Source organism: Girardinichthys multiradiatus, chromosome 19, assembly GCF_021462225.1.
Source record: "Girardinichthys multiradiatus isolate DD_20200921_A chromosome 19, DD_fGirMul_XY1, whole genome shotgun sequence".
NCBI lineage: Eukaryota > Metazoa > Chordata > Actinopteri > Cyprinodontiformes > Goodeidae > Girardinichthys > Girardinichthys multiradiatus.
In genome coordinates, this window is record NC_061811.1 from 19,021,379 (window position 1) to 19,038,008 (window position 16,630).

Genomic DNA, 16,630 nt, shown 5'->3' on the forward strand with positions numbered 1-16,630 from the left:
GAGTTGAGCTTTCTGCTTGGAGGGTGGAAGCTTTCAAAGGGAAGGTCTTTGGAAAAAGGCCAATGCTACTAAAAGTGCATAATTCAAATACTAAATTAAGGGTGTAAATATGAAGTACAAAATAAAAGAGGATTCCCCACCAAGCTTATTGAAATTGTACAGCTTTATAAATAAACTATGATTAGTGAAAGATGTAAGTGATAAAAAAGCCATAATGAAATAAATAGAGAGGTTCTGTTTTAAATAAGTGCAGAGATAACTAAAGATAAAGAATATGCATATTTCATAACATAAGCAATGGTCAATGACTAAGGTATTTTCTTGTAAAAAGAAGTCAACTTTTTAATATAAAAAATCAGAACAAATTTTTACTCGGTGCTTGCAAGTAAAACCTTTTCTGGTCAACATAGGGTCTTATTTGCTGGTGTTGCTTCTTATTGGGAAAAAAGGGCAATAATTATGTGAATCCTGTTCCTATTTACAGTAAAATAAATTAAGATGATTGAAAATCTGCTACCGAGTGGGGGCGTGAAGTTTCAATAGTGCTTTATTAAATCCACTCGTTGCTGGTAACTTTCAAAATACCAAAGTGGCAAATAAGAATGTGCTGGTTTTAGATTCTAACAATATGAAAGCGGTGAGTAAAAATACCATAATTATTAGGTTATAGAGTGACTGGGAGTCAAATGAAGTGACTTTTGATTGTTAATTACTCAAGCTGTCTGCTCTGGTCGCTAGCCTGAAATCCACTGCTTTACAGAGGTTGATGTAGTTTTTGATGTTTATGGGTTACAGATACTAAAAAACCCAAATTTGGAAATTAGGAAATTAGAATAATGCATAAAACCAATAAATAATAGATTTTGTATATAATTTTTTAAAAATCTACATTACTCTTAGCTTTATCAGTAAACCTTAGCTTCCCACTGTACTTTTTTGCTTTAATAACAGAGATGGGTGTCGCTCTTTTAGTTTCCAAGCTGTGCCTTTCTAAACAGGCAACTTTTGATTTCTTGTAGGCAAGAGCAATGCGCATCAGATACAGGTGAAGGAGGGAGAAAACTCCTGGCTCGTCAGAACTTTCCCTTGCATCTCATTAAAGGATTTTAAACTTTAGGAAATGAATGACAAACTTTATATACCTTAATACCAGAGACATTGTTTTGCCTTTAGTACCGCCAACCAAAAATGAAATACAGCCTCCATGAGTAAAACCTAAAATTGTTCCACAGGAATATATTTTAATCTTGAGTAAGGCCTACGGAGAAAGCTCCATGTGTTTAATATTCTGATTGAATGCTCTGTTCTTACTGAACTTGTCACAAGTATTTAAATGAAACCCTCATGTATGCTCTGACAAGTTCATAAAGGTCTTCTGGTATGGTGCAGGTTTCCAGCACTGCCACCCTTGAAGGTAAAGGTCAGCTGAAGTTCATCTCTGGCAAATGGAGCCCCCACCACAACTGCAGCCAGCTTGCCACGGCAAATGACACAACCATTCGAGGTTGGGATCTTCGCACTATGAGGTAAGCTCCATTTCCAGAGGCTGGTCTGAAAATATAAATGTCTAAAAAAGCATTATACATCTGGTTCTGTTACTTCATTTCCAATACTTTAACTATGTATTGTTTAAGGAAAAGACAGGTTACTATATTTTAAAAAAAATGGTCTATTGCTATTTCTTTATATCAGCTGTTTCTTTTAAAAGTTTGGAATTTGCTCCATTTACCGAATGAAACATCACATTGGTTTAGTGGCCCTGTTGGTAGAAATCTCAGAACATAATAATTATAATTCCTTGCCAATCAGTGTTAAGGCCTGTTTTCTGTCTGCTTGCACCTGACTTAAAGCCAGTAGGATGTTTGAGCAGGATATTTTTAAATCTGACAGAAATGAGTCATGTAAGTGTCGTGTAAGTTAAACTCTCAGAGCTTAATGGTTTCAGTGGGTATTTACATGGTTTTACAAGATGTTTCAGCACTGTACACAGAAGTATGTGCTTAATTATACTCATCATGCTGAACATGTTTTAGAACAACTTTCTCTGTAATTCATCAGTATTGCTTATGCTAGCAAATGTGTTTAATTCTACCTCATTATGCTTTGTTTGACACTTTTTTCAGTTTAAGCCACCAGTTACTGAGAACTCAAGAACTACTTTATTTTGCTACAAACTAGTTAAAGTTCAATCTAAGTATTTTGATTGTCACTTCAGGTCTGTCCAGACTTCCAAAGGAAAACAGTGAAAAATTTCAAACAAAGAATGTGTGGTAAAATCACAATGTGCAAAAGTGTAAAACTATCAAAGACTCCTAACAAATAAATACATGTCAGACTCAGACAAATCTATTATTTAGCTAATATAATACATTAAACAGTTGGAATAAGAGTTTTGCAGTATTATTGCTGTGTGGGGAAAACATTATCTTTCTGGCTTTCAGATGTATTGGTGTTATCATAATATTTCACTTTCTTCATCACAGTACCCTTCACAATTATTGACACCACTGGTCAAGGCGTGTAAAAAGCCCATAAATAAAAAACACATTTTCATTGCATTAGCATAATCTCACATTAAAAAAGGTTGAAAAATCCAACCTTTAAGTTGAGTACATTTAAAAATTGCACATCCAGAAGTAATTGTTAGGAAATTTAAATTACTCTTTCATAATAAATTTCCCTGGTTTTAAAGATATGACATAACATATGGGTGCTTGATTATGGGAAAACATTTATATTCACGATTAGTTTGGTCTGTACTGAAATCATGATTATTTAAAACCACTACTTATTGAGTTTGGAAGATAAATATATCTATTACAATTTAAGAACAGTGCATTGCTTTTAACTGTTTTTATGGCTGATGTTTGCAGCAATAAAGAGAAACTGAAACGCACTACTACAGTTCTCTGATTCAGTTTTAGCTCTCACCCCCTTAGACCATTGTTTTTCTTAGCGTCACATTAAACCTGCATGATTTAAATACGTCTTTATTTTTTAAGCCTTTTTACAGCTGTTAAACATTTTGTTTAGATTAGATGTGGAAAATGAGCCATGAGAGACTGCTTTAAACCACCCAAAATAAATGCAGAATTATTTATGTCTGCATCAAAAGGCATTTAGAATCATTACATTTTTACGCCTTTTTGTTTAAAAACAGAGATGTGTCTATATCTTTTTGCATCTGCATTATTTTAGATAAATCAGGCTGATTTAAAGCAAAATTCCTAAAAAAAACAAAAATGTGGTAGTACAGATATTTCTACTATTCTTTAAATACTTTTTAAAGTGCACACATTTTACTTGTGCCCATAAATGTTGTTTTGATATCCAGGTTGCTGCTAATACTCTCCAGAAGCAAAAAAACTGATTATATTTAACCCTTAATGTTAAACTGACAACAACTTTCTTTAGTGTAGAAGTTGTTACTGAGGAGAAAAATACTTGGATGTTCTTAGTATTACTGAGGTGTTTAAAATTATGAAACACAAAAGGCATAAGAAGCTTATAGAAAAAATACAAAAGACTCTTTTAGTTTTGTGTTGTTAGTTTATGCACTTATGTATGAAACAGCTGACGCTCATCTTCCCTAGCAGAAGAATGATTGTATCTCAAGGGATATTAATGGTTAAATGAAAATAAAGCAAGAGAGAAAAAAGGCATGTTTGCTGTTTGTTTGTTCCGGCCTCCCAGTTAACAGGAACACTGACCCTATTGATGCAAAGTTGCTCCCTGCTGTCCTTTTGAAGAGTCCAGTCCTTTCTGACATGAGGTATGTTAGATTTAGAAATGCTGATAATCTTTTTAAACTCTCTTAGTTAAAGTAAGGGTCTGCTTATCCAATGGGAAATAAACACTAGACTGCTTTTGCTATGCTAACTGTGCTAATCTATAAGATCGTGTCATATATATCATATTACATAAGATGCTAATACAAACCCACTGCAGTTTTTTTAGTTGGATTTAATTTTATCGAACATATTTCTGAAAGTATGTTCAAGACTGATTCCTTGTGTCCTTCCAATTTTTTACCCATAACTTAATTTGTTAACAAACACTCACTGGCCACTTTATTAGGTACACCTTGCTAGTACTGGGTTGGGCACGCTTTTGCCTTCAGAACTGCCTTAATCCTTCGTGGCATAGATTCAACAAGGTACTGGAAACATTCCTCAGAGAGTTTGGTCCATATTGACATGATAGCATCATGCAGATGCTGCAGATTTGTCGGCTGCACATCCATGATGTGAATCTCCCGTTCCACCACATCCCAAAGGTGCTCTATTGGATTGAGATCTGGTGACTGTGGAGGCCATTTGAGTACAGTGAACTCATTGTCATGTTCAAGAAACCAGTCTGAGATGATTCGTACTTTATGACATGGTGCGTTATCCTGCTGGATGTAACCATCAAAGATGGGTACACTGTGGTCATAAAGGGATGGACATGGTCTGCAACAATACTCAGGTAGGCTGTGGCATTGACACGATGCTCAATTGGTACTAAGGGGCCCAAAGTGTGCCAAGAAAATATCCCCCACACCATTACACCACCACCACCAGCCTGAACCGTTGTTAAAAGGCAGGATGGAGCCATGCTTTCATGCTGTTGACGCCAAATTCTGACCCTACCATCTGAATGTCGCAGCAGAAATCGAGACTTATCAGACCAGGCATCGTTTTTCCAATCTTGTATTGTCCAATTCTGGTGAGCCTGTGCTCACTATCAAAGGGGGATAGTGTCATTTGACCTATTTGGGCCAGTCCTAAGCCTGGATAAAGTCTAGGGCTGACAGTAGGGACTTTGAATGTTGGGACTATGATAGAAAAAGCTAGAGAAGGTTGTTTTTGGGAATGACGAGGATGGATAGGATCAAGAATCAGTACATCAGAGGGAGAGCTAAAGTTACTCTAGATGTGTTGGAAAAAAAGCCAGAGAGGCCAGGCTGAGATGGTTTGGATGTGTAAAGTGGAGGGATACTGAGTACATCAGTAGAAGGATGCTGAGGCTGGAACTGCCAGGCAGGAGGCCTAGAGAAAGACGGAAGAGGAGATTTATGGATGGAGTGAAAGAGGACATGGAGGTAATTGATGTGAGAGAAGAAGATGCAGAAGATAGGGTTAGCTGGAGACCGATGACTCAATTCAATTCAATTCAGTTTTATTTATATAGCGCCAATTCACAACACATGTTGTCTCAAGGCACTTCACAACAGTCAGGTACATACATTCCAATTAATCCTAACCATTGAACAGTGCAGTCGGAGTTAGCTTTTTATTCAAATTGGATAAAAAGTTTTTCTATCTAAGGAAACCCAGCAAATTGCATCCAGTCAGTGACTTGCAGCATTCCCCCCTCCCGGATGAGCATGTAGAGACAGTGGACAGTCATTGGCGTTGACTTTGCAGCAATCCCTCATACTGAGCATGCAGGTAGCGACAGTGGAGAGGAAAAACTCCCTTTTAACAGGAAGAAACCTCCAGCAGAACCAGGCTCAGTGTGAGCGGCCATCTGCCACGACCGACTGGGGGTTTGAGAGAACAGAGCAGAGACACAAAAAGAACAAAGAAGCACTGATCCAGGAGTACTTTCTATGGGAAGGAAAAGTAAATGTTAATGGATGTAGCTCCTTTAGTCGTTTCACCTAGAAAGAAAGAACAGATAAACTCTGAGCCAATTTTCAAGGTTAGAGTCTGAAAGAGAGCACATATAATTAGTTACAGTAGAAGCTCAGTCAATTTCCATGTCTAGGAGAGAGAAAGGGTTAAACACTAAAAGACAGGGCCATGTGGATCATCGGTAGAGGGTGAGCATTAAGTTGTTGCCAGCAGAAGCTCGGTCGATTCCCCTCTCCAGAAAGGTGTCACAGGCAGACACAGAGCCAGGCCAGGTGTAGCTTCTAGGAAGAGAAAAGAGAGAACAAGGTTAAAAGCTGAAATAACAGCAAATAATGCAAAATTGGAGAGTAGTGTGAGAATGTAGCGAAGAGGGTGAAAGTGGTCATTATGTCCTCCAGCAGCCTAAGCCTATAGCAGCATAACTACACAGATAGTTTCAGTTCAGAAACTATCTGTTTCTGTTGTGGAAACCCCTGGAAGGGAAGAGCCTAAGGAAGTAGAAGAAGATTTGTTTCATTTGTTCACTGTGGCTTTAGTGGTAGTCTGTCCGGTAACCGGTGGGTTGCTGGTTCAAACCCCTGCTCTGTTTGTCTCACACGTTGTGTCCTCAGGCAAGACACTTCACCCGCCTTGCCTGGTGATGGTGGTCAGATGGTCCAGTGGCGATGATTGTATGGCAGTCTTACTTCTTTCAGTCTGGCAGCTGTGGCCACAATGTAGCTTACCACTGTCAGTGTGTGAATGTGTGTATGAATGGATGGATGACTAATTGAAGCCCTTTGGATTCCTTGGACTAGATAAAGCGCTAAACCATTACAGGCCATTTATTATAATTATGGCTGGAAAGTACCATCTTAAATTCGTACTGGAAGTGTATTCTCTCTGTGCTTTTAGTTAAATTGTTCCATTCATTAATGTTCTGGTTGTATACTCTGGAATGTTCTCGTCTATGTATGACATTTTACCTAAAGTCCATTGTTCGCGAGCAGAATAAAGTGTTTTTCACCTCTGCACATAATGAAGTGGGAGTGGTGGAACAGTAATGTTCTTGCTTGACATGGAGCATGTGTAGTACCACACATTAACCTTGTAACTGCAGGTTATCAGCACCATACCTCGCAGCCCCTCATTGTGTATCTGCTTTGCAAGTGTGTGCTTTGTTTATGTGTCCTCGTGTGTTTCTTAGTTACTTGATGAGGGAGGTCAGCGTGTGTGTACGTGTGGGCTGTGCTAGAAGAATAATAATCACCTTGCTATTGATCGCCGTGATAACAGCAAAGTGCCAAAGAGATTGAGAGGGGAGCTGCATGGAGGGGGGAGGGGGATGAGAAAATGAGAATGTATTTACAAGATGCGTATCACAGGGCAAGATAAGATAGTTGAATCATTGATTTCACTCCCCGTCAGCCCTATAACAAATTAAAGAGTTCCTGCACACTCCGTTTTGGCCGCTTTCCTCTTGCTGTGCTGCTTTGAAAGATTCAACAGGGCTGATTTAACCATTTACACAAAGATAAGGTATAGGTGGTTTTTAAGTCTTGTTGGACCCTTGACTCATTTTTGGGGTTATGAAGTACTAACAACACAATTATTTTCTGATGGGACATCTTCAACCAGTAGGGGTGGCAACAGCTGCTTCCCCCTTTTTCTAACAGTACAGTTATGTTAAGAAAGTGCAGTTTTTTACATGTCTGAGATATTAAGAATCAGAATTTAAAAAAAGAATCAGAATTAAAAATCATATGGGCCTTAAGAAACTTAAAAATTAAAGAGAATATATAGTATTTCAGTAAAACACAACCATATATAGATGCTGATCTAGTATCTGTACTGGCACGGTCTGTAGATCTGTCATGGTAATCATAAAACCAAAAAAAATTGGATGTAGTTAACACTTTTGCTTCAAAGATCATCATTGCAGGAACGTGGGTGGTAAACGCTGGTAGGAAGGCCAAATTTTCTTCACACACCAAAAGTCGATTTAAGGGAAGCAGCAACAGAGAGTTAAGCAAGAAGGACCAATATATTTCATTCCTCATCTAAAAACGACAGCTCTAGCAGAGACAATAGTAAGACCACCAAGGCAACTGCAGGTTTTGTTTCTTAGCACTAATTTTATCAGCCTTTTTTACTGATAATAAACTGCAGTAGAATTGTTTTTATTCTCTTTGTGTCTAAAGCAGAAAACATTTGACTAGAGAAGCTGTCTGAGTATTTTTGACTTTACCGTCTGACCAGTGGGCTGCACGGTGGCGCAGTTGGTAGCACTGTTGCCTTGCAGCAAGAAGGTCCTGGGTTCGATTCCCGGCCAGGGGTCTTTCTGCATGGAGTTTGCATGTTCTCCCTGTGCATGCGTGGGTTCTCACCAGGTACTCCAGCTTCCAGTTCTATAGCATGCCAGTTAGGTTAATTAGTCACTATAAATTGCCCTTAGGGGTATGAATGAGTGTGTGTATGGTTGTATGTGTGTTGCCCTGCAATGGACTGGCGACCTGTCCAGGGTGTACCTCGCCTCTCGCCCATAGACTTCTGGAGATAGGCACCAGCTTCCCCGCGACCCACTATGGAATAAGCGGTAGAAAATGACTGACTGACCGTCTGACCATTACATGTGTAGCATTAGGCTGAAGTGACTTTTTAGCACCAACTCACATGGTCTTGTGACAAAACTACATTGGTGTGACAGGTGGCATCCACAGAATAACATATTGACATCTACATAACGGTAGTTAGCATGTGCAAATAGATAAAGATTCACCAAGCATTGTTTGTTTGGAGGGGGTTGCCAGGAGACGTCCTCTTCTCTCGATAAAAAAAAAAGGAAGCATTATTTAGGTTTGCAAAGTTGCATCTGAACGAACCAATTATCAGACCAAAGTGAATATATTTTTGCCATAATGGCCAATAGTATATTTGAAGGAAATTAAAGCATGTCAGCACAAACACCTCATCCATACTGCAGTGCTTTTAAATAACAGATTAATATAAATATGCCAAGGTTATTCACAGGCTTCAGGTGTCACTGAAAAACAAAAACAAAAACAAAAAACAAAAAAAAAACTGTAGTAACAAGCTGGATTCATAGTGGAAGAAATCAGGGACGAGTTGAAAATCTGGCCCCTGACGAGTGCATCTTAAGTCTCTTAAACTGTAAATTAAACTGTTTTTTCTTTCACTTCATCTTTAAGATAATAAATCCTAAAATTAAGCAGTTTTTGAGTTATGGTGAATGATATATGAATATATATGAAGCCCCCCCCCCCCCCAAAAAAAAAAAAAAGCTAAAAGCAAGAAATTTCCAAATATTTGAGGAGCTCTAGGTGATGTTTGGGTTCTGAATAAAAGGTCGGTGGTTTCTATGGTTTCCTTGCCATTTGTTTGTTGGAGAGATTAACTGATTAAATCTCTGTAGCTGTTTGACTCCCTTAGTCCAAGGCTTTAGACAAACACAGATTGCAACCAAGGGCACCACATCATGTGTGTGTGTGTGTGCTCATTCATGCACACTGGTGCACAAGTGTGAAGTGGTTGCAAGAGTAAAGCTTGCAAGTGTGAATGAGTAGCGAGACGCATTCGCCTGTCTTAGTGAGTGACCTGCTTGTGACAAGTGTTTGCTCTTTGCTGTGGGTCTGTCCCTGTATCTCTGTGTGCATTTGGTTTCGGCAACCTGGTTGTCAGCGTGGGAGCCTGTATGGTTTTGTGCATGTGTTTGTGCCCAGTTGGCGTGGCAGCTGTATGATGGCAGGCTCTCGGCACGCTCCAATGCCTCCTCAGATGACCTTTGAGGTGTTCCTTCACACCTTCAAATGCAAAAAAAAGCTGGGTATAGAACACACACACTTCTACACTTCAACACACACCGACCTGTGGCTTGTCACCGACTTTGCCAGCCCAAATCTGGCTGCTGTGATCAAAAATGGGTACAGAGAGTGCAGCCCAGCGGTACTAGATGCCTTATCTTGGTTATCTAACACCCTGGAGAGGAACACACTGTCTCTCAGACACACAAAATGCAAAGATAACGCTATTTATAAAACATATATAGATCATGTTCTACTTTGTACTGATGTAATATGCAGCATTATGTAAATTATGAACTACTCTGCTCCAATACTTGGGACAGAAAGTGGTGTTTAATAGAAACCTGTGACACATTTTCACTTCTTTTCTGCATGATGCCTCAGTGTACTCTTGCTTTTACATTATTCAGGGGACTGCTCCCAGTTGTAAAGAGCTGCAGTTCAGATTTGTTTTTGTTTTTGTTTAATTTGGTAAAATCTGTTTTAATTAATGTTATTTTCAACACCTGTTACTTAGGTTAAGCCAGAATAACATTTTATTATTAAATATGTGCAAATTATGTAAAATTATCCATTTATTGTAACAAAATAAAAAGTGAAAAAGGACAAATTAGAATTTTCAAAGTCTGCCAATTTTGTGACTAATGCTATACTTCTATACTATAGTATTATGAAGGTTGTTTATAATAAATAATGGTGAATTTGTTTGTTTTTTTTGGTGGGGGGAAACTTTATGCTGCTTACATATATAAAGAAAAACAAAACTTATATTTGCTCCATTTTCAGATAGTAACATTTTATTCCTTCTGAAAAGCATTTGGCATACTATTAGGAATTAATAAAACCCACCAACCACCATTTATAGAGTTGAAAACATTCAGATTAGCCAGAATTACAGACATTTTGTCATTTATTTGGTTTAGCATTAACGTGATAACAGGTACATTTGAACTAGTCCCTCAAACTTTAAAGGGTCAATTCTTGTTTAACACTTGTGTAATATTTGTCTTGGTTTTTAAAAAATATATGCCCATAGACTGCTGGAGATAGGCACCAGCTCCCCCGCGACCCACTATGGAATAAGCGGTAGAAAATGACTGACTGACTGACTGATGACTATTACATGTTATTATTTATTATTTCAAATAGATAATCTTGTGGTTACCTATTCCCTATTTCAGTTTGAAGATCTATAAGACATGTAATAAAGTACCATGCATGTGTGATCACCGTTCTTCAGGCTTCAGGGCAATTCATTGCAGTCATTTATTTTTCGCCCCTTCTGACTGCCTTTCTGTTGGCGTAAACAAAGCAGTTTATACCCTCTACTTAAGCCTGCATGTCAGTTCAATTCTATCAACAATTTTTGATTAGTTGTGGAGATAAATGATCATATCATTTAATTTAATTTAATTTAGCTATTTGTTTTGTATTTAATATTAAATTGTATTACCATTTATTTTAATTAGGGATGTTATGATATGAAACGGTTGTATCTTGGTTGTTGCAGGCAAATTCATCACGATAATCAATATTATCATAGTTATGGAAAAAGTTTCATTTCTTAGAGGAAAGCCAGCAGCAAAATTATTAGTATTATCATCAGTAGTAGTTCAAACACAGAATACACCTTATATTAAGAGAGTCTTCAGAGCATTTTATACATGGAGAGTTGGTAAGTTCTTTTAATTGACAATAATTTACTTCAGGAAACAAAATATATCCTTGAGACTCTCATTGGGAAGGTTTGCAGGAAGTTCTGTCTTTGATCATATCTTTTATTGGTACTTTTAACCAATTAGTCACTTACAAAACTGCAAAGCCTTGCATTGTTTTGGCTGCCCTGCCAGGTTTGAAAGCAGAGCAATGTTTACAACACTGTTAGTCCAGCTAAAGGTTACCTTATGTAGAACTATAGAACTGGCTGCTAGCCTGCTGGAGGCAGATATGTTGTTTCATTCTGCATGTAGCTAGGACAATATATTTTCAAAAGCCTGATAGTCTTGTAGATGTTACCCTGTTTTTATCCTGAGCTTTTTTAAGTTTTTTTTTCAAAATGTTGTTTTATTTTTTTAATCCACTGGTCATACTACTAGTGACAGGTTTAATCATGTCTGTGGCAGCGGTATAAACCCAGGTCATAATAATTCCAACCCTGTGCCTTACAGTTGGATACTTATTTAGAAATGTAAAATTCAGCATATTTTTTTAAAGATATATCGACCTTGGAAAATATATTTATTGTCTAAAAGACATAAAATGCATCTTGTAATTCTTATTTTTCTCTTTGGCTCTCTTCCATCAGTGTTTTATGCAGAAGTGGCAGCTCACTGGAATCTTACAACTTTTCCAGCATTTTGTCCATGACATAGATCACTGGTTTGAAAGATTCAATTCAATTCAATTTAGTTGATTTATATAGCGCCAATTCACAACACGTTGTCTCAAGGCACTTCACAAAAGTCAGGTACATACATTCCAAATAATCCTAATCATTGAACAGTGCAGTCAGATTTAGTTATTTGTTCAAATTGGATAAAAAGATTTTCTGTCTAAGGAAACCCAGCAGATTGCATCAAGTCAGAGATTTGTAGCGTTCACTCCTCCTGGATGAGCATGTAGAGACACTGGACAGTCACTGGCGTTGACTTTGCAGCAATCCTTCATACTGAGCATGCATGTAGCGACAGTAGTGAGCAAAAACTCCCTTTTAACAGGAAGAAACCTCCAGCAGAACCAGGCTCAGTGTGAGCGGCCATCTGCCACGACCGACTCGGGTTTGAGAGAACAGAGCAGACACAAAAAGAACACAGAAGCACTGATTCAGGAGTACTTTCTATGGGAAGGAAAAGTAAATGTTAATGGATGTAGCTCCTTTAGTCGTTTCATCTAGAAAGAAAGAACAGATCAACTCTGAGCCAGTTTTCAAGGTTAGAGTCTGAAAGAGAGCACATAGAGTTAGTCACAGTAGAAGCTCAGTCAGTAGCTCAGTCAGTAGCTATGTCTAGGAGAGAAAAAGGATTAAACACTGAAAGACAGGGCCATGTGGATCATCGGTAGAGGGTGAGCATTAAGTTGTTGCCAGCAGAAACTTGGACGATGCCCCTCTCCAGAAAGGTGTCACATGTAGACACAAAGTCAGGCCAGGTGTAGCTTCTAGGAAGAGAAAAGAGAGAGAACATAAAGTTAGAAGCTGAAATAACAGCAAATAATGCAAAATTGGAGAGTAGTGTGAGAATGTAGCAAAGAGGGTGAAAGAGGTCATTATGTCCTCCAGCAGCCTAAGCCTATAGCAGCATAACTACAGAGAAAGCTCAGGATAACCTAAGCCACTCTAACTATAAGCTTTATCAAAAGGGAAAGTTTTAAGCCTAGCCTTAAAAGTAGACAGGGTGTCCGCCTCACGGACCAAAACCGGGAGCTGGTTCACAGGAGAGGAGCCTGATAACTAAAGGATCTGCCTCCCATTCTACTTCTAGAGACTCTAGGAACCACCAGTAAACCTGCAGTCTGAGAACAAAGTGCTCTGTTAGGAACATATGGAACAATCAGATCTCTGATGTATGATGGAGCTAGATCATTAAGGGCTTTATATGTGAGGAGGAGAATTTTAAATTATATTCTGGATTTAATAGGGAGCCAATGAAGGGAAGCTAAAGTAGGAGAAATATGATCTCTCTTTTTAATTTTCATCAGAACTCTTGTTGCAGCATTTTGAATCAGCTGAAGGCTTTTAACTGCATCTTGTGGACATCCAGATAGTAAAGAATTACAATAGTCCAGCCTTGAAGTAACGAATACATGGACTAGTTTTTCAGCGTCACTCCTGGATAGGATATTTCTAATTTTGGCAATGTTCCGGAGGTGAAAGAAGGAAATCCTAGAAACCTGTTTAATATGGGATTTAAATGACATGTCCTCGTCAAAAATAACAACAAGGTTTTTTACTTTATTACCGGAGGTCAATTTAATGCCATCCAAGTTAAGTGATTGATTAAGCAGTTTCTTTTTTAAAGACTCTGGTCCAAAGACAACAACTTCTGTTTTGTCTAAATTTAGAAGCGGAAAATGTAACGTCATCCAAGTTTTTATGTCTTCAAGACATACTTGTAGTCTATCTAACTGGTTGGGCTCATCAGGATTTATGGATAAGTAAAGCTGAGTATCATCAACATAACAGTGAAAATGTATCCTGTGCTGCCTGATAATTTTACCTATTGTAAGCATATAAAGTATATAGTAAAGAGAATTGGCCCAAGTACTGAACCCTGTGGTACTCCACAATTAACCTTGGAGTTTAAAGATGATTAATCATTTACATGAACAAACTGGAATCTGTCAGACAAATAAGATTTAAACCTAGCACAGCCCAGCCCAGCCTAGCCTAAACCAGCCCACGATATGTGGCTTTCTTAGGCATTAAAATAAACATCTACATCTGGCATTTTCTGTTTGTGAACAAGCCACAGCCCTAAATTGTTAATTTTGAGCTCAAATTACCTTGTGGGGTCAAACTTTGCCTGCTGCTGTTTTTTTCTGTTATCTCTAAAGTCTACAGAAATTACATTTATTTTCCTTGCACTGAATTTTATGCATTAGTGATTTAAGGTGCTGAATTCTTTTCTGATTAAAATGTCCACTTAGTCTTGACCAAAAGGCATGATGCTTACGTATCTGAAAAGGTAGCATGTCTATTTACCATTTTTTAAGTATATTTGTATGTCTTATTCTAGTTCAATAAGCTGAGGATAATCCTCTCTAAACTACAATTCTAAAGTTATCCACAAACCGGACAAACTGTACCCTCTGTTTTACTTATTTTTTTAGTAACTCAAATTGTCTCAGTGGAGGAAAAGGTTGGTAAATAAATTGAGCCGGTGAGATCTAAGATTACATTTCTTTTTGTGTTTGTGCATCAAACAGAGAAGTTTGTAGTCATGATGCTATTTCTCCAAATTTTCCTGAATTCTCTCTTGGATCCTCAGATTGCAGTTATGGGGTGAGGCAGTCGCACAGATACACACTAAGCTGTGTAATGGCCGTCAGGCATGCAGCCATACCATACACTGCAGTCAGATGCATACTGAAAAGCAGAGCAGTTTTTTAGTGAAGTATGGATTTGACTCCTATCCTCTGTTGTGCATTTGTGTGTAAGTAAGAGACTGTAAACCTATTGAGCGGAAAAGAGATTGAAATGATTGATGGATATGCTGTTTGTTCCTTCACAGCCCAGGTTAAATAATAGCTTTGTGTTGGTGGAAAGACAAGAAGTTGACATCATTAAAACTCCTTGTCCAGACAGTATACGCTGTTATTCAACCAGTGTCATATGCTAGGATATAAACAAGGTTATTATGCTAAAGACATGAGCTGTTTTGTTGAAACTGTAAATTTCCATATGCCACTGTTGATTTGGGGGCAACTTTCTGAACCCAGCTGATGTCAAACTGATCATCTGTGACCTTTTCATGTCCCTGCTCCCTCTCAGAAGACAAACGAAGCACCATACAGCTACTCTTACAGCAGCATGGTCAATAATTCATGCAAAACCTTAAAGTGAGCAAATTAAATTAAAGGAAATACTTTTAGATTCAGAAACAGGCTTTTATTTGTCAGTATTTTCTTTACTTCCCAGAGCCTTTACTGTTGTTAAAGTGGAAATGTTTTTCAGAACAACCACAGAATATAACCATAAATATATTTTAAAGAGGGCAGTAATGGCATTTTGTGCCAAAAAAGAGGGGCTTGAATCAGGTATCTATGTGCTCATTGTTATTAGAACTGTGCAGATGCTTGGTAGTGGTTTTGAGCCAGCGCTACTAAATGTTTGCCTCAGTCTTCAACTCATCTGTGAACATTCATAAACTCCAGTCCAGTAAGTGGCGATATTGCACCTTGTGGGCTGGTTTATTTCACTAGTAACATTTGCAGGTAGACTGTCAAACCACTAGAGGATACAACGTTATTATATACTCTATCATTTTGTTTGTCTAATAAGAAAAGTTGCAGAAAAATTAAATGGTTGTTGTTTATTGATGGTTAATTTGAATGTGAAGATTTATATGGCCACACACGCACAATAATATAGGTTAACACAATGTGGTTTTGGAATTTGGATCCATGTGGATTTTTATCCAATTTCACTGAAAATTGTTGATGTAAACAGAGAGGAAAAATACTTTGTTAGTGATTGAAAGCTCAATATCTTCACTGTGATTACTGTTTCCATGGATACCTTACCACATGACATACTAATTCCACTAAGTTACATGAGAGGCAGTGCTGTCCACAGCACACCTAAAAGCATTCCTCTGTGCCAGTTTCAAACTGGTCTTCATTAAAAATGGGAGGAAAACTAAAAAATCACAGGTAGAACTGAGCCTGTGCTTTTTTTCCCTTCATCTAACTAGTTAATGAACGTCCTTGAAAGGAAAACAAACGGCTGCGGTATTTGGGAGATAATTAGCCAGACACAAGATTTTCAGATTGCAGCAGGTAATCCGAAAGGCTTAATGAAACCCCATCTGTCAAACATTTTGCATGCTTTCTGTTCCTGTAACTGCTTAAAAATCTGGAGAAATCCAGAGATAGACTGGCCTGTTGTACATAGTGTAACACCTTTTGACATCAGACTTTACAAATCTGACAGAAATCAGAAACCAAATACAGTTTGGATTTTCTTGGAAATTTACATTGCTAAATTTTTCAAAAAACTTTACTCCAAGTACATGTGAAGGACTGGGCAATAATTCAGTTCAGTTTAGTTTTTTATCTGTTGTGTGCCATGTTTTCATCTAATAGCTGTTGGATAATCATTTTGGAAATTTGTTATAAAACATTGGTGACCAGACAGCATCATGATGACCAAAGAATGGACCAGACAGGTCAGAGATAAAGTGGATACATTTAAAGCAGGATTAAATTATGAAAGAACATCCTACGTTCTGAAGGTTTCAAGGACCACTGTTCAATGTGCCTTTATGGAAGAGTGGCAATAAGAAAGCAATTGTTAAAAGAGAGCCATACTAAGTCTCATCTGCAGTTTCTCAAAAGCCACGTAAGGGACAACGCAAATTAGATTAGATGAGAGCAACAGAAAATGAAAACACTTAACACAATACTGAACACACTCCTCAGTTAAAACATGGTGGTGGCAGGTTTGTGCTGTGGAAACACATTTTAAATAATCAAGGACAAGGAAAATTGAGTTGA

At 37.9% G+C, this 16,630-nt stretch overlaps 1 protein-coding gene across 1 annotated transcript in view; it reads left to right on the forward strand.

The window, feature by feature from the left end:
• Window positions 1-16,630, forward strand: part of eipr1 (EARP complex and GARP complex interacting protein 1) — an 83,007-nt gene that overhangs the window by 45,939 nt on the left and 20,438 nt on the right. Inside the window, exon 6 of the mRNA XM_047344694.1 lies at window positions 1,390-1,526. Within this exon, the coding sequence (XP_047200650.1) occupies window positions 1,390-1,526 (137 nt within the window). The remainder of the gene's footprint in view (window positions 1-1,389; window positions 1,527-16,630) is intronic.